General features: G+C 43.0%; 1 protein-coding gene across 3 annotated transcripts in view; it reads right to left on the bottom strand.

Moving 5' to 3' along the window:
• Positions 1-14,648, bottom strand: part of PLBD1 (phospholipase B domain containing 1) — a 48,433-nt gene extending 33,785 nt beyond the window's left edge. Inside the window, exons 1-2 of one of the 3 annotated variants that reach the window (XM_075428288.1) lie at positions 14,561-14,648; positions 5,437-5,656 (exon numbers count right to left, since the gene is read on the bottom strand). In XM_075428288.1, coding sequence (XP_075284403.1) covers positions 5,437-5,656; positions 14,561-14,636 — 296 coding nt within the window. In that variant the 5' untranslated portion in view covers positions 14,637-14,648. The other 2 variants (XM_075428289.1, XM_075428290.1) reach the window with 2 other exon arrangements.
• Between the last annotated feature and the right edge of the window lie 3,968 nt (positions 14,649-18,616).

Raw genomic sequence — 18,616 nt, 5'->3', positions numbered from 1 at the left:
ATATTTAGTTCCAGGTGGAAATCAGCAGAAAACTATTTTGGTGATGTCTGGAGTTGGTAGAACTACATCAGCCATCAGTAAAATTAGCTCCTACCAAGTGCCAAGAGAAAGAAAACAGAACTAAGAAACAGATACCAGCCTCAAGGAAAGTACACGCCAGCAGAACAGAACTCCTGGTACTAAAACTCATGAGAGTAACTTCCTCCAAGAGGGATGCAAACAGGAGCTCTTCCCAGTTTCCCTCAGGGCATAATTTGAGAATACAGCCAGAGATAACTGAATGGTTTGCTGAAAATTAAAGAATCATCCATTGACCTTCTGCCTCCTTTCTGTCCCCTGCCCCATCCCCAGCTGTTTAAGTACTTGATTGCATGACCCTGCTGCCTTATCTCAGCTCTGGTACCATTCAGACTCCCAAATCTAATTGTAGGCATACATTCAGGCAAAACACTAAGCCGGCAAAAAAAGGAATATATTTTTCTGGCAGTTTGTAGTTTGAATTAGGTTGTTACGTAGACAGATAAGCAACAGAGGTGGTGCAAGAAGGCAGCTATCTACTGTGTTAGTAAATGAACTGAGACTGAGAGGGGACCTTATCGCTCTCTACATCTGAAAGAAGATTATAGCGAGGTGGGCGCTGGTCTCTTCTCCCAAGTAACTAGCAACAGGACGAGAGGAAACAGCCTCCGGTTGCATCAGGGGAGGTTTAGCTCGGATATTAGGAAAAGTATCTTTAGAGTGGTCAGGCATGGGGACAGGCTGCCCAGGAAAGTGGTATAGTCACCATCCCTGGAGGTAGATGTGTACATGTGGCACTTTGGGACACGGATTAGTAGGCATGGTGATGTTGGGTTGACAGTTGGACTTGATGATCTTCGAGGTCTTTTCCAACCTTAATGATTCTATGATACATGAAAGGGCCTGACTGGTGCCAGGGCAGACATAAGTTGGGGGTTTGGAACAGTGGAGAGAGGTGCTGGGGCAAGAGAGGGGAGCATTCAGCAGCTTTGCACCATTATAGCTTCCATGAAACTGCAGCTATAGTATCAATTTTAGTTCTAGAGTTTTCTGTCTCCCATTTAACAGAAGATTACACGCCATAATCATAACCTACTTCTTAAAGAGGACAAGAAAGTTGAAGAGACAGACCAATGTTCTCCACCCCTGCAGTCACAGAGAATTTGGCAAATAAAAATCTGAAGTAATTTTAGGAAGGAAATTGCAGTGTAACATACTCCATACTATAAGTCAGAGCTCTCATGGCACTAGAGAACAGGAGCAAATAGCACGAGACAGTGCATCTGGCAGATGGTCTTTTAGGGATGAGAACCAGATGAGGAGGATAAAAACAGCCAGGATACTACTCTAATCGCTGCCTAGGCCAGGACAGATGATCAGACTTCCAGGTTCAACTATCAGCTCTACTCTCTTCTTTTTTGCATTCAAAGGATATGCAACACAACACAGATTTTACACTAGTAGCATCTTTAAGCCATGATGACTGATGTAGAGACTGGGTTAGTTCAGAATCAGGGGACTGAAAACAGCTTCTTTAATGGCATTTCTTCTTGTATACGCTAACAGAGGACACACAATTCCTGGAACTGATTTTTCTTTTTTAAATACCATGGGGTATTGAGAATTTTTCCCCTAGTTGCCCTGTGGCTTTCTGGGAGGGGGCTTTGTTTTTTTGTTTTCTTTTTGCTCTTTAACAAAGCTTCTATGTGCATGGCTTGCATGTTTTGTAAGGGTATTATCCTCTGAAGTAAACTGGATCATTATAGTAAGGTAAGGCTTTGCAGCTGTATCTGAGCCCAATTGCAAGGCAATTACAAAGCTAGGACACGAATTCAAAGTCTAAAAACAGCAAAGCAGAGCCCTGCTTCTTCAAATTAGAGAGAAAGATGACAGGACTTAGGTCAGCTGAGGTTATATCAGAAAAAAGAGAGTGCAATTAATGTTGCTTCAAATTTAAATACTGCTCTTAGGCACGCGGCATGCCCCAGCTAGAACCGATTAAAAGTATGTGCTTAGCGTCACAGATTTGGATGTGCTCTGCCATTCCGCAAGCAAAGCGAGGCCTCATTAACACTTCTGTTTGTAACTGGGGAACAGAATTTATACCCAAGAAAACCAGAGCAAACATCTTTGGCTGGATGATAGGACTGGACCTTAGAGACATGAGAAACTGGTGATAAAAACAAATGTCTGATCTCCAGACACTAGAATTAGATTTATTCCACCCCTAACTATATGCTTTTAAAATAGACAGCAACTATCTGAATCAGGTGCTGACACTAGAAAGATGAATCATTAGAAAAGGCCTATGTTTCTACCCTCACTGGTAAACAGGTCTGACTTAACTTTGTTACTCCTTTCTTCTACCACAGACCTATGTAGCTAGAGCTGACACGAATTCGTCTCCAGTAGTGCGGGATGACAGTCCCAGAGCATGGGGTGTTATGTTTTTTTTTAAAACCGGTTGTCTTGCACCCTGCTTAGGTTCCTACTAAGGACAAAGCGTACACTTCTAAGACAGATGTTTTGTCACTCTTCTGCTTACAGCATGATGCCTAACTGTGTCTAGAAACCCTCCTTCACACCCTAAGTGTAATGCAAGAACTGATCTAGCTGAGAATTCCTGGAGATCTCCAAATTGCAGGTACTGCCAAGCTGTAGCTCATGCTCACCAGACAGCTTCTGCAGGAACCTGTACTTCAACTGATCAGGCTTGCAATGTACCCTTGCCAACAGTGCATCACCTTAGAGCTCTTACTGGTAGGACTTCAAGGTTTCTGCAAAGAGCCACCTTGGGTCATTTCTACTTCACAGAGTCATTGGCACAAACAGATGCAAGACAGCTGGAGACCTTGGAGTTTTTCAGGCTACAGGTAGCAATGTCCTAGAGACACTTCAGCTACCAAGCACACCCAAGATACTCACCTTTGGGGGCTGTGCCTGAGCCACCCAAGGCGGTGCTTGTACAGGCAAGTGACAAGTGTCTTCACTCCCGTAGCTAAATGGCTGTTGATGCAAATAAAGCCTTCACCACAGCCAAGCACATTGTTACACTCGTCCTTATTATTACCAAGTTTTTAAAAAGGAAACCTGAGCTGTGTGCAGCTACTGTCAGAACTGATGTCTGCAAAAGCACCTTCTCATAAAAGAAGTCACAATGGTGCTAGAGTGCTTTCCTGAAGACAGGCTGAATGGGCCAGGCAGTCTGGTGGGAATAGAGTTACAGACTGTGAAAGACTGTTTCCCGGTTTTACTTCAGCAGACTTGTTTAACTGTTCCAAAGAATGAACATCCGCCCGCATGTTAACTGGGATTTTCTGAATCTCCACGCAAGATAAAGAAGGAGAAATGGAGCTCTGAGAGCAATCTTAACATCTGCGAACTTAGTGAGTTCTCACTACTCCTGTGGTTCAGGAAATTGCAAACACACTGTATAAGTGGATTCATTACTTGCAGTTTGTTGAATAAAAACCCACCAAAGTCATACACCTAAAACCTGAAGTAATAGGTTCTCTGCCTTCTCAAGGGTCAGGGGAGTACATCACTAATTCATCTCCCTGCTCCTTAGCTGGAGCATTTTCAACAGGTATTCTCAGCTTCAGAGAAGCACTCTTTATCCAAAATAGGTTTACAAGACCTGACACAAGAAGTTCACAATCCCCAGTGAGAAATAGGCTTCCACTGCAAGTACAGATGTGCAATGGGGCAAAGACATAGCCAAACCCCAAATTCAGATGGTATGTACAGTATTTGATAGTCATTTTAATGATGGTAAGCACTTCCACGTTTTACACTGTCCGAGGATTTCTCAGTGGATTTCCTCAAAAAGTCTCCTCAGAAAAGGAAGGCTTTGGCTACTTCTGGTTTTGCATCTTAAAACACTCTCACACTTAAACTCCTTTAAAACAGTCAAGTTTCCCACTTTGCTTAAAAGCCACAGTCTCAAATCCTACTTTTCCACATTGATACAAACCCTCAACTTCACTTCCACAGACTTTATGATCTCTGTTCATTACTATTTCTGCTATATCCACTTCTCTACAAGGGGCCACTCATTGCTTGAGCTGGTAGCCCTACAGTAACAACAGCTAGGGCTAGGAACAAGCCTCAGTAAGCACCTGACTTGGAGAAGGCAAAAGCATCGAGCAGAATAACTTGTGAGTACCTTCACTCCTGTGAATCTTTACTTAACACCTGTGAAATAAAGGGGAAAAAACTCCCTCCCCTAAACTTAAGCATAGACTAAGACATCAGATAGGGTCTGCAGGGACTTTGTTTCACATTCAAACCATGTTTAAAGGAATGGGAATATACTTTAGTTTGTTTAAAAGACAGCCAGGAAGACTTACAAATCTACTGTGGAGGCAGAAGGAGAACAGGGTGTAGGTTGTTGCTACTGCAACATTACTTGCCATCTAATTGTAACTGCTGTGAACTGGGCTCTCTATGTAGTATGACAAAGCTTAAGCTTAACCACTTATAGATGAGTATGTCTAGGTAAAGCCTTAGTGAAAAAATTTGTTAAGCAATACCCAATTTTTACACTATTCTAGATTTAACGCTAGCATCCCCCAGATCCATACAGAGTTTACATAAATTTAGTGAAGGAAAGAATAGGGTATCGTTTTGGGGTTGCTTATTTTTTAGTTGGTTGGGGTTTTTTAGGTAGGTTTTGTTTGTTTGTTTTAGAAAAAAAACGCTCTGGATTCATAACGAGTACAAAATTGTCAGTTTTCATAGTTCTGCATTGCAGGAGAGTGTCAGTCCCTCACCTTCTCTTCAAAGGGCTTTCAGGAGTACACTGACCCTTTTAGACACACACCAGTGTGCCTTCAGGCCTAGCAGTATTTTTTTTTTTATTTCTAACTTGTCCAAGAGCAACTACACTCCTCATGATGTGAAGTTTCAGTGTCTGTTCCCCAGTAACTTCTGGACAGTGTTTGGTTGAAAAGGTCCTTAAAAAAAACCTTGCCAGCAACATCTCTCCCTGCCTGATCTGCTCTCAATTGTCTCATGTTGCTGGTCAGTCATGTAACTACAAGCTGCGGAGAGAACTATTCTTTCTGCTATCCCTCTTGTAATTATTTACAACATAGAGGTTACGCACTTCCTTCCACATACACTATTCTGTGATTACATTACTTAATCAGTAATATAGATACAGTACTCATCTATCTCACCAAGGTGTTAGGAGAGCCTGCATGATGAGAAGGAGAGGGCACATCTTGATCCTGTAATGAAGATGCTATACTTCATACCTGGTACTAATTAAAAGAACAGTACACAACTGCAAAATGTATGATTAGTTTAAATGGATGGGAATTAAGGGAAAGGAATAAACAAATGAAGGAAAAACTCACAAGGATACAGAAATCCACTGGAAGTGTCATAAGTTGAGTTGCTTCCTGAGGTACTTACGGAGCTGTGAGATAGCCTTCCAAGAAGCCAGCTGCATACATGATATCTTCATTGCTTAAGGTATGACTGCCATAGCCTGCTCTGACCTCCAGAACTCCCCAACCTGTTGTCTGTATAGTGTTGTTGTAGAAACCATAGGCATCTCCACTCCTGTCCAGTATATTCTTGACCTGAAGTGTTTTTTCAGCTCTATTCCAGTACACACTTGCATAGTGGATTTCTATAGTGGAGAAAAATAGGGCAAGGGAAACAAACATTAGTAGTTATCTCCTATCTAATACTGAAGTGTCAAGACAATATTTTGGCAGTTTAGAAAGCTTTCCATCAGATTCAGTTCTACTATGGACAGCAACACTAATGTCAACATACTGAAAAGTGGCATGAGACCTAACTGGAGTTTTACCAAGACAAAAGCTTACAGCTAAATATTCTCACGTTGCTCTTCTAGAAATTATCTACAACTCTTTCAGTTTAGAGCTCTAACACAGCTGAATCTTGACACAAAATTCAGAAAAGTATTTCCTTTGCTGGCCCAGAAGAAAATCTATACAAGTATTATTGAAAGTAACTTTAGAAGACAGCACGCCTTGGCAACTGCAAAGGATTATAAGGTACTGTTCACTTTGTTTTCTACCTAACATTCAAAAGGCTATAAAAGTTTTCTAAACTGTCTTTCTGGACAACTAATCCTGGAGGCAGCATTACCAAACAGGAGCACTAGAACTCAGTGGATCACAGGCTTAAAGACAAAAGCACCACAGGTATGCAATTCTTTATAAGCCACACAATCCCTTTCACCCAGCCAGAACAGCATCAATCCTAAGTGTGAAATGAATGGGAAGAAAAAGCACTAGACTGCTCAGAGTTCTGCCTGGACTGCTGTTACAGAAACATTCTCCGTTAGCTGGGTTTCAATCCTGCTAAGCCAAAGAACAAAGAGCAAGGTGAACTGCTTCCCCAAAAAAATCCCCACAACTCTAATTCAACCTTCCCCAAGATGGGACCTGATTACATCAGATCTCTAGCCATGACTGATCAAATCACTACCACAGTATTGCAAGAGAAAAGAGTTAAAAAAATAATGAGTCAGAGTTCCTAGAATAGTTCGAAAACTTTTAAGAGACAAAGTCATAAACACTTACAACTGCTATGAAACCAGCAATGTTTTTATTTCCTGACCCTCCTCCAGCATGCGGCAACTAATCCTGCCAGCTTATAGCGAGAAATTACAATTTGGTTACTACTCCTCACAGTAATTCATTTTGTGCATCACGCCCACAACAGCTGCCAAAGAGAACACCAGATCTAATTCTGGATGATCTCACACAAAATACTTAGTGTGCATGCTATGATAACAGAACTATAAAAAAAGCATTTTAATGCCAGCACAATACCTAATGCTCCTCAAAAAGCTGTAAGTAAAATGTTTGTGATTAAGCAGCTAGCTTGATTTCAAATTCAGTGCACCCACTTTATTCAGTACTGTAAAACATAACAAAGAAGCTGTTTTTTATGAAGAGCCACGACATATTTGAATAAAAAAGCAAAAACAATCTCCAAGAACCAAACTCTCTCCAACTAATCACTTTTTGACACAGCAGTTACTCACTTGCTTTAAGCCAATTTTCATCCATTTTACCAGACTGTTGAATAATCTGTGTCATTCAACAGTGTCCTGGTTTTGGCTGGCATAGAGTTAATTTTCCTCTCCGCAGCTGCTGTGTTTTGTATATAGTAGGGGAAGAATGTTGATAACACTCATGTTTTCAGTTGTTGCTATGAAATCAAGGACTTTTTCCCAGTTTCTCAGAGTTAGGTAATGAGCAAGTGTGCCAGAGCTGGGAGGGACCATAGCCGGACAGACAGCCAAGCTGGTCAATGGAAATATTCCACACCATACACATACCATACACTTTATGAATGGGGGTTGGACGGGGTGGCAGGAATCTTCTCTCTTGCTTTCCTAGAGTTCATATTCTCTCTTGTCCAGGAGTTTGGTCTTTTTCAGGAATTTTTCAAAATTTGCAAAAAAATGAAGGTTCAGGGTTCCATGATCACTGCTCGGGGACCGACTGCAAATCAGTCATCAGGTGGTGAGAAAGTTGTATTGTATGTAGTTTGGTTTGCAAATTCATTTTTATTATCAATAGTAGTAGTAGTTCTTTTGTTGTCTTATTAAACTGTCTTTATCTCAAATCCACAAATATCACCTTTTGTCCATTTCTCGTCCCCATCCCACATAGGAGTAAGGGGAGGGATGAGCAAGTGGTTGTCTGGTGCTTAGTTGCCATCTGCCAGGTTAAACTACAACAGCCAGAAAGCTGTTCTCTCCTAGAGTTTATGCCCATTGCCTCTGGTCCTGTCCCTGGGCACCACTGAAAAGAACCTGGCTCCATCTTCTTTACACCCTCTCTTCAAGTATTTCACACGTTGATGAGATCCCCCTTGCACCTTCTCTTCTCCAGGTGGAGCAGTCCCAGCTCTCTCAGCCATTCCTCACATGAGAGATGCTCCAGTCTCTTAATCACCTTTGTAGTGCTTTGCCACACTCTCCAGTACCTCCAGATCTCTCTTGCACTAAGGAGCCCAGAACTGGATCCAGTACTCCAGGCATGTGTTTATCAATGCTGACCAAAGGGGAAGGATCACCTTCCTTGACCTGCTAGCCACACTCCTCCTGATGCAGCTCAGGAGACAGTTATCCTTTTCTGCCACACAGGCACACTGGTGGCTCGTGTGTAGCTTGGCACCCACAAGGGCCCCCATGCCCTTTTCTGCAAAGCTGCTTTCAAAACGGTCAGCCCCCAACATATATTGGTGCATGGGGTTATTCCTCCCCAGGTGCAGGACTTGGCATTTCCTATAGTTGAACTGCCTGAGGTTCCTGTCAGGCCATTTCTCCAGCCTGTTGAGGTCTCTCTGAACAGCAGCACAACCTTCTGGTGCATGAGCCACTCCTCTCAGTCTTATATCCTCAGCAAACTTGCTGAGGGTACATTCTGCCCCATCACCCAGATGATTAAGGAAGATGCTGAACAGTATCGACTGCTGGCATACACCACTAGTTACTGGCCTCCAGCTAGACTTTGTACCACAAAGCACTGTGTCAGTCTTCATGATGTACTAGAGATACTTCTCATGTGAACAGGAAAAGTGTTAACAAGAACAGAATTTTAATAGGGAAGGAACTGGGTTTTTTTTTCTCCACTCTATGAATAGAAGTTTTTACATGAAACTCTATTTAGAAATTAAGTCATTTCAGGGACTTGGAACACAGTGTTTAAAAACATGTTTTTCATCTGCCAGGTACTGAGGCTATTTAAAGGACTGAGACATGACAGACTTTGGATAACTCTTCAAGCTGCTATAATCTTATTTTTCTGTTGTCTCCTTAACTATCTTCTAGTAATACACGAGGTAGTTGCTACTTTAGCTTAAGGGTAAACATGGGAATCACTCAGACTGAAAACCTATAAAAAGAAAAGCAGGTTGATATGGGTTATCACTAAAGAGAGCCAAAGGCCATCTTACAAAGCTAACGCCCACATAAGCAAAGAGGTCAGGAAAAGGGGGGCCCTGTGAAAAAGTGGTGCAATGGGTCAGTGCAGAACACAACTAACCTGTCCTGTAGTAAAGGGGAAGGCTAATTTCAACCAAGAAGCCCACTGTGGGGCAGAGAAGAGACAGGCTGTGTGCCCAGTGCACAAAGACAGCTGAGGAATGGGTACAAGGAGCAAGGGGAGAAGTTGATCTTCTTCCAATCTCTAAAAAAGGCTTTGGAGAGGAGGTGAGTAGTCAAGAGGAACCAGGGCAGCCAGGTATTGTTATTAGTGCCCACAGACTAAATAGGTATGTCAAAGAAACTTTCTTCTGCCCAAAGCAAAATAACCATTGCTTTTCTTTTTTTTTTTTCCTTTTAAAAAAGAAGGCTGATGTCGGTGCCAGACAGACTGATCTGACACAGGTATTCTAACACAGCAGGCTGTGCTGCTTTGTTTTATGCTCTGACAGAGCATGAACACACAGAGCTATTTTCAAAAGTCAGAACAAACTTTAAAATTACCCTTGGAGTTTGCCCTACCCCAACTTCACTATATGACAAATTTAAACTGAAGAAAACCAGGACTAGAAGAGGATGAGAGAGAAACGTTAAATTACAGGATGATTTGCAACAAACCTGGAGAGGCCTTTAAAGAGGAGCATCAAGATAGCTGTCATAGATATGCCTTAACAATGATGCTGGAAAACGCCATTTCCCTCACTGATTTTCCCCCCTCCCCCCTAACTCATTCACTCATCATCCCATTTCACCTCACTAATTTTTACGTCGGCTTCTGCAAGTCTAATTGCCCTGGTCTGAAGTGTCAAAATACCTACACATGAAATTGCTATGTTTATTTCAAGGAACATATAACAATTACTGTATGATTATATATAATTTAGAAGATAAGTCTTTATCTCATTATAGATGGAGTTAAAACTACAAGCTTATAAATCTGTGTACATTTAAAATGATGTAATTGAACCATTTGCTATCACCCTGTTACAATTTTAATCTAAATTCATCTAAACTAGCAGCACTACCTTTGCCAAGAAGATCATCCAGAACTGAAGTATAACATGGAATATCGATCTACAAGAAGCAACTGTACATTTGCAAACAATCCCACATGTCCTCCAACAACAGGAACCTTCCCTTTGAATAATGCTGGCATTTTTATATTTATTTTTGGAGGGTGAGGCAGGGGCCCTAGCATCTCTTATCCCAGCAGTTGTATTGGTAACTTCTTAGATATGAATCAAACACAACGCCTCCATGAATCGGCAAATCATCTTTTTATCATCGAAGTTAGACTTCCCAGCGTGTAGCTGAGAATGCTGACAAGTCTTTCAGCCTATTGTCTGCTCTCAGAACTCTGAAGAACAGAAAAGACTGTGATAATCTGTGTCTACTCCATAACAGTATTGCTTAGAATAACCTAAATCACAAGCCAATGCGCACACTATTTACTGTGATGAATGACTCAGAATCCCTGGGGACAGGGTAGGTCAGCGGAGTCACCGTTCCCCTCCACGCAACCAGCCACCCAGGAGAACTGCACAGCATCAGCAATGAGCAGGTCCACCACAACCACCAGTACACTGTATGGCAGGAGACAGAAGTGGAGAAGTGCAATAACAAAACAAGCGTTCCTTCTCCCGTCTGCAGTCAGTAGGGACTGGGAGGAACCCTTCCTCAAATTGCCTGTTTTTAAAGACACATCAATTCTTCTGCCAAATAAAGATCCAGAAATAGATACTATAGTTGGAAAAGTGCTGGAATTTCTTCAACAAGTGAGAAGTATCTGCTTTTTGCCAAGATCACACTAAATAATGGAAAAAAATGAACATTTTTTTCAACCATAGCTAAGAGGTGGTGGTAGTCCCCTTAGTTTTCAGGCTAAAATGCCAAATTTGTTCTCTGCCTTTTTGGCTTAATACAGGCATTACCAAGGTTATGTTAAAAGTGGAGCTTGTCTTTTATTTGGTGGCAGTGGGAAAGTGGAAATACATACATGTTCATGAGAATACAGAGAAAGCAATTAAAGGAAATACTGAGAGGACTAAGGCAAGATGAAAAAAAGAAGAAATCAGATTCTGAAGCAGACATTAAAGAGTAGCAGTAACAGGTAATGAAAGAACAGAATAGACAGAGAAGATGAAGAAGATAAACAAAGAACAGTACAGCGAGACAGCCCAAGACTATCTGAAATACTATTTGATAACCTCCACTAACATTTATTAAATAAATTACACCTACAAAAATAACACCTGGCATGCCTCAAGAATGCCAGTAAAATATGTTTGGCATATGCAGTATCTGCTTTTCCTTATGCTTTCCCAGCCACAAGTTGTTTTTAAAACACACATATATCTAGATGGGCTATCGGACTTTCTAGTTAGAGAAATTAACAGAACTCCCTTTTCCTTGATGATGAAAGAGCTACAGGTTTGGGTGAGAATTAATATTCATTTTTTTTCCTTCATCTGAGAAACAAGCTAACACGCAAGCAATGAAGCACTGGCTAGGTTGCATGTAACAAGACAACAACTGTGAGCATCTCCTAGTAATAACAAAACGATTGGCTTCCTTAACTACTGATTTTTAGTTATATTTTACATGCTTATTTTTATCTATGGCTTTTCAAAGGTGAAGCCTTTTTTGTAGAGGTGTTCTGATGTACTTCATCCACTCCACCTACACGCCTTCCACTAAATGGGGAAGCTATCACTCTACTGTTTCACTGAAAACTAGTGTTGCAAAACTTAGAAACACAAAAACACCTAGCACAAAGTAGCACATCTGCTTTCACCCTCCCCTACAGCTAATGTTCAGCAGTAAAGATTATATTAGCACAGTATAGCATTTAAATACTTCAGGTCAACCATAATAAAAAGTATCTGATGTTTCTGTTCAATTTTGTAATTTGATAGAGCTTATCCTGTTTTCTCATTAAAAATTTCAGAACCATCCTTTTAACTGTTTAAAAAGGTTGTATGCCTCTAAAGCACAACTGAGATTTCAAAGTACAGTTATGATTGGAATCCATTACAAAACGAATGTTAAGTACTTCAGGACTTAGAGATTATCTTACACCACACAAGAACTTCACATGAAACCCAGTAATTTTCAATTAAAGGAGTAAATGCTTTCTTGTTCTGCTTGAATATAAGCATTTGTGTTTTCTATTCCACTACCCTTAATTCACCCTATTTCCTCATACATTTCAGGTCTAAGTAATTTTTCAATTTGCCTCTAACAGGCCTATCATTATTTGAAGACTAATCCCCTGATTTGTGCTTACATAAGAGAAGCAATATTCAAATGCGAACTATAAATTAAGAGTTTGAGTCTTGTATGGTTTTCATGCTCATGAGGACACTTACTAATAAAGCTTAGCTGATGCAGAAAGCTTGCCAAAAGAGTTATAGGTCCCCAGTATACGTCATCCACAGACAAAACAAAAACAGTAATTTCACAAGTAGCTTCACTACTCCCATAGTACCTAAATTTAAGTAATTTTTACCATTCTCTAGAAACAGTTTCCAAACAGTATGACCAAGAATCTTCAAGACATTCAAAGTACTAAAGAACAATGAACCAATTTCAAAAAAAAAAAAAAAAAACCAAAACCTAGACAATTCACAGTGCTGAAGGCCAAGTTTACTCCATTAAATAGCCTAAAGGCATTTCTATTTGCCACTTGGTAGTCTTCTACCAGTACTTCAATTACGATGTGAGGAATCAGTCAGGGATTAGCTGGAACTACTTTATACCCTAAATTTCCTTTCACTCCCTCTGCATGATTCATGGTTGACCCTTCCTTCAGTCCTGCTAGTATAGAACTATAAAGTTTTTGCCAATTCAAGTAAGCTTCAAAAAGTAGGTCTCCAAGATGAGGTAGGACCGTCAGCAAAATTAGATGCTTGTAACGTTTTGGACATTAAAACAACTGTTACCTTAATTTCTCCTTGTTTTCTGGCAATTAACAAATTAACTAGGAATTTTCCTAGAAGATAAGCACTGAATCCAGCCCTTAAGATCTTCAGAATTCACTGAAAGCAGCAGAAGAGGAAAATGTTCTCCTGCTGAGATTTGCTCCCCAACAACCTTACTTATACCACCAGTACAAATGGTACCCAGAATTCTAATGCGCATTCTGCTCTAAACAGCTACTGTCTGTCACTAACTTCTACTGATCCTCCAGAGACAGCTTCACTTTCACATACTCCACACTTGCTCAGCACCTCTAAATTCACTCCTTTAGCGGCTCCTTTTCCCATCCTTCCAGTTGCTGGTAAATCTGTTTCACACTTCAAAATGACAATAAATAAATAAAAAAATCCCCTATGTTCATACCACACTGGCATGTTTTTTCTAGCACACAGTTAGCTACCATAGCGTGTGTCCACAGGTGCTACGTTTCTCAAACATAGCAAGCAGACACTCAACTTTTAAGTGAGAAACCAAGGTTCTATGGAACACTGTGAAGCTCACCAAAATGTGCCATTACGGCATTTGTCAAGTTCTGCTTGCATCCAAATCCGTCTCTGAAGCTGCAAGAAGAATAAAGATCTACAAGCAGGAGTCAGAAAAGCTACAGCAGTCAGAGGAAGATGAGAAGTGTCACAAAAGTTTCAGTTCTTGAATTACCCTAATTGGAGCCTTACAACTTTGACTGACAAACTATATTATGCAAATATATGATGAAAAACAACTGCGAGCACAAAATTAGCATGAAGTGGTGTTTGTACCATAGAAATCAACTCCAATTTGTAAGTCAGTCAGATATTGGTAAATTACTTCGGTGGCAACACAAGTTTATCTACTCAAAAAACATCAGACCACGCATAGGTATGAACTCTGAAACGCGGACAGTGACCTACACCCACAAGCTAGCGGTCAAACTCTGTTACAGGCGTGAGTCGCGGCACGCTGCAGGCCACAGCACCAAAGCGAAGCGTCCATCCGAACCAAAGCCCATGCACGCCGTTAACACCAGCACCACCGGGAGCTCCAGGCCGTTCCCCGTCTGTTAAATTCTTCAGTTTGGTTCCGCTCGCCAGTCCCGGGAAGGGGAAAGCTGTCTTGGAAGCACGCAGGACTGAAGCGCCAGTACCCAACGCACCCGCAAGGCACCAGGGCCGAGCCGGCCCCAGCCGGCCGGCCGTGAGGTGTCCCCAGAGCAAGCCCCTGAGGCAGCTGGGCCCCTCTACGGGGCGGAGGGGCTCAACCACCGCCGCGACCCCGGTACCGCTGTGGGACGAGGCCCCTGGCCGCCTCGCAAGGCGGCAGGGGGGCTTTTCCCCCCAGAGCCAGCCGGGGAGGAGGCACAGCGATAAGCGGCTGCCCAAGGCGAGGAGCGGGGCCCGGGGGAGCCACGCTGCCTCCTCGGGAGCGCCGGCAGGGCCCCGGGCCGGGCTCCGCCGGCGGGACAGCCCCTCCCGGTCGCCCGGCTGTCCCAGGGCTGTGAGCAGTCTCGCTACCTCCCTCCCGCGCCGCCCGCCCTGGCGAGGGGGCTCCGGGAGGAGGCCCCGCTGCCGCCCCCTCAGGGCCGGCCTCCCGTCCCGCCGCTCGCCTCACCTGCTCGGCCCCCCGCCGCCGCCCACAGGAGGACGAGCCCCCAGCAGCAGCACCCGCCGCTGCCGAGCCGGGCCATGCTGCCGCTCCCCCACGCCTCCTCTGGCACCAGGAGGCGGCGGGACTTTAAGAAGTTCCCTCGCTCAGGGCAGGTCTCGCTGCTGCCCACGCCCTCTCCGGCGCCCGCCCCGGCCCCGGCGCCCCGTGTTCGGGGTAGCACTGCCGGGGCTGCCCCCCCCGGCGCCCGGGATGTGCTCCGGGGAGGCCGACAGCGGCTGCCGCTCTTCGCACCGCGCTTCCCGCCCAAGGGGTCGCGGCAGAGGCCCCGAGGCAGCCGCTGGGCCCAGGGCCGCCGGCTGCCCCGCCGTCCCAGCCGCCTCGCGGTGATGGCAGAAGGCGCTGGGGAGGGCGTGAAGTCAAGCTGAGCAATGATTCGAAGATCCGGTAGGAGAAACCTAACAGCACAATGTATACTGTTCAGCAGGTATTCTTTATTGCGGCGCCAGGCACACGGGGGATTTCTCCTCCAAACGTGCGCACCAGACAACCTGTTGCTTCAGGTTAAATACAATCACACATGTAAATATTCATTATATTTCTAGGAACTAATTAGCATATGTAAATATCTTTCACTCATGTCTGTTAGCATCTTTGGGTGGTCTTTGGCGGTCCCAAGATGAAGGCCCATCCTCTTCATCACGCTGTTTACTGATTGACATTTGTTTCTGCGCAAACTCAGTTCTAGCATCACGTATATCATGTCCTTCAGGGTGTTTGGCTCTGGTCTTGTTGCTCTCTTGGTGCCGCCTTATCTCTGTAGCTTGGCACTTTTGCCCTCCCAAGGCCGAGCTGTCTGGAGTAGAATTATTTAGAAGCCTCTTTTATCCCACAATTATCCCAATTATTTGCTGAGAACAAAGACCACTTTTGTTTCACTTAATTACTTTGTCTAACGACTAAGTGATAGCTTGTGCCCGTGTCCTTCTACTACATTCCTTAATGAGAAAACAGGGATTAGTGTAACAGTTACATCGTTAGATCACTGTGCATGCAGGAATACAAGTTACAGTACTAAAAACTACTAAAAACTAAAAAATATTAAGGCTTTTTTTGTTATAGTTTCACGTTTCTTACAATCCCCTCTATCAGCAGCAAGCCCAGAGCGCCAACATCTTCCTGGCCTTGGCGCTTGTTTGGAGCCCCCAAGGCCTGGCCAGGATGTGGGGTTCACACCAGGCTGGGATCAGGTCTCGCCACCACACTGGCCGGCCTCGTATGGCGCGAGGCAGTGAGGAGGCAGCCCCAGGCTGGCGCCTGCTGGGCTTACCAAGGGCGTTTAACCAAACAGAGGAGAAGGTTTATCAGGAGAGGCCCCTGTAAAGCAACAGGAGTTCGGTGATGTCTTACCAAACAACGCATTTTACATCAGAGGAAGAGCAGCTTTTGGCCCTGTTGAGGAGAACAACCGCTGCACGTGTCCCAGCGGAAAAGCTGAGGGATAGTCCTTCTCGTAGGGTGCACAGACAGGGACAACTTCCGTGGGGTCTTCCCCTGCCCCTGTGATTCACATCATTTTGAGATGCTGCCTGTCTTTATCCCCCAGTGTCGGATATTCTACCAGCAGCCCATAACAGCTGTTATTAGGACGCTGTGTTCTGGTAATTGTTTTAGTTCAGATTTGATACAGGTGCCTGTAACAGCCTCGTATAACAAGGTCACATACCAGCCAGTTTAGGCCAAATAGCCAGACTTGGCCTCAAGCCCCGGGTCAGAGCACTGTAACACTACTGCCAGCTGCAGGGATCCTTCCGTACCCCACGCCGTTTTGTTCTGGGCTACTTCTCACTAAGAGATAAGGATAAAACAACAGTTCTGTTACTTTTTTTTTTGCCTCCCCAGCGAAAAATAACTCTTAAATGTCTAATCATGAATGGATGCTTTGTTTGCTTTGACGGAGTATTTTCCAAAGGTTTTTCCAAATGAGAAATTAACCTCTGTCACATGCTGCTCTCAGTTTGACTGTGTTGGTGAAGTAAAATACAGAATTGTATTTTCTGTAGAATTCCCTGTATAGGATTATCATAGGGGAAAAAAAAGTATTCAAAACAAGATTCCCTGTGTACAAGTGATGGGCATGGCCAGGAATTGGAGGCACATGCAAACTAGGATAGAGAGCACAAATATACAATGCTGAAACAGGAGGGGAGTGAGGATGCGTGACAAAAATGAGATGGAGACAATGGGGGGAGACTGATTATGACCAAAGCTGCAAAGCTCTTGATATGTATTTGGAAGGATTCACTTCCACATGCTCCCAGTCCAGGGATTAACAGAATTTTTTTCGGTGTGAGTTAAGTTCAAATGAAAGGTGATGGTACAGCCAAAATCCTTTCCACTTGGAGAACAGAATTATATCTCACACTAGGTTTTTAATATAACGTTTCACTGATTAAAAAAAAATGGAGAGGTGAATGACTGGACCTTCAGTGACAGATTTGTGATGGTAAAGGGCTCTTTGATCTAACATTTGATAACAAGATGCAAAGATAAGACATTGAATCTAAGACAGATTCAAACCAGAAACTAGGACCAAACTTTTTAAAAGGGTAGTAAAAATTGAGTTTATTGTGATGTATGCGTGACGGATATGTGCAGGAACAGAGCCATGCAGAAAACAAACCTACCAGAAGATGGGTCCATCAACTCATTGCTAAGGAAACTATTTATCTTCAAAGAATTATATGAAATTTATGATCTGAAGAACACAGGAAAGAGAGGGGCAATTGAAAACTAAACAGGGTTCAGATTAATTGTCTCAATCAGTGTCAGCAGGTATTTGCTCTAAAATAATCTGTATCTCAGAGGTGTCAAGGATGGAACCCATTAAACTCATCTTTAAAAAAGACTCCCATCACTTCAAAGATCAGAGCAACTCTGCTTAAGGTAGTAGTAGTAGTAGTAGTGGGCTTCTTCAGGCTGGAGGAGTTCAGCCCTTGTCACTGCATTACAGCTGCACTCGCTGAGCATATCAGATGCAGCAACCAGAACAGTCCAGTGGTGCCAACAAGCACAGCAGTCGCACCCAAGAATGCAGACACAGAGATGAAGCTTGTTGGTTGGCACCACAGGACAGGAAATTGCAGACTTTATACTTTTTTACTGTCCTGGTAGTCTTTTTAATACATATCAGTTTTAGAATACCAGACATTTTTTCCTATTCTTATCCCAATCAACACTTACATTAGGACACAGACTGAAGAATTAATAGTACGGTATTAATGACAGTCTAAGTTTAAGATTGATTACATTTAATCTGAAAGCTGTGGCTGTTGCTATCTGCTATTTCTGTCTGTATCGTGTGCCTGGATGTAGGAATGTGCATTCATTAGACAAAAGTACAAGCCCTACAGCATGTTCTGATTTAATTTTTCCAGGAATCTTTGCACTTCAGATCCGTCTGTTTACACCTAGGTCATTCTTTGTGTGTGTGTGTGTGTGTTCTTACTAAGCCAATTTAGGTTGATAAACGACACAGGCAACTGGCTTGCTCTTTTTTCAACATTTTTAGGTTGTTTACTTGGAAAAAAATGCTGTTCAAAACCATAAAAGAATGATTTTGCACCAAGTTTTATGGTGTGAATACTGACCGATATTTGACAAAGGTGAAAGATGTAGCTCTGCTTTGAAAACCACCGATGCACAAGAGGCCTTTGCAAAAATTCACTCACTAGTTGTTATTTCTTCATGTGAATGCTGATTTTCTTTTATGTGCATCACGTGTGCTTTGGTTGCTTTTTATTTTGTCATGTTGTCAGTTAATGAGCAAGTCATTTCAGTAAAACCTGAGTTCTGCCTGGTTGTGAAACTTCATCCGAAAGTTGAATTGAAAGTTTCTGAGGTTTAAGAAATTCAGACAAGTGTGTTTCCTTCATTTCTGTTGCACTTCTGGTTTGGGTACAGAAGCAGAAGTGGAGAAAAGATACAGAAGTGTCTGGTTTTGCAAGATTTCATTTTGCAGGCCCAAGAGATTCGGATAAGCTTTAGAAACCATACAACTTC

This window comes from Opisthocomus hoazin, chromosome 8 (genome assembly GCF_030867145.1).
Source record: "Opisthocomus hoazin isolate bOpiHoa1 chromosome 8, bOpiHoa1.hap1, whole genome shotgun sequence".
NCBI classification, from domain to species: domain Eukaryota; kingdom Metazoa; phylum Chordata; class Aves; order Opisthocomiformes; family Opisthocomidae; genus Opisthocomus; species Opisthocomus hoazin.
The sequence above is the reverse complement of the archived record's forward strand: the minus strand, read 5'-3'. Positions and strand labels throughout refer to the sequence as shown.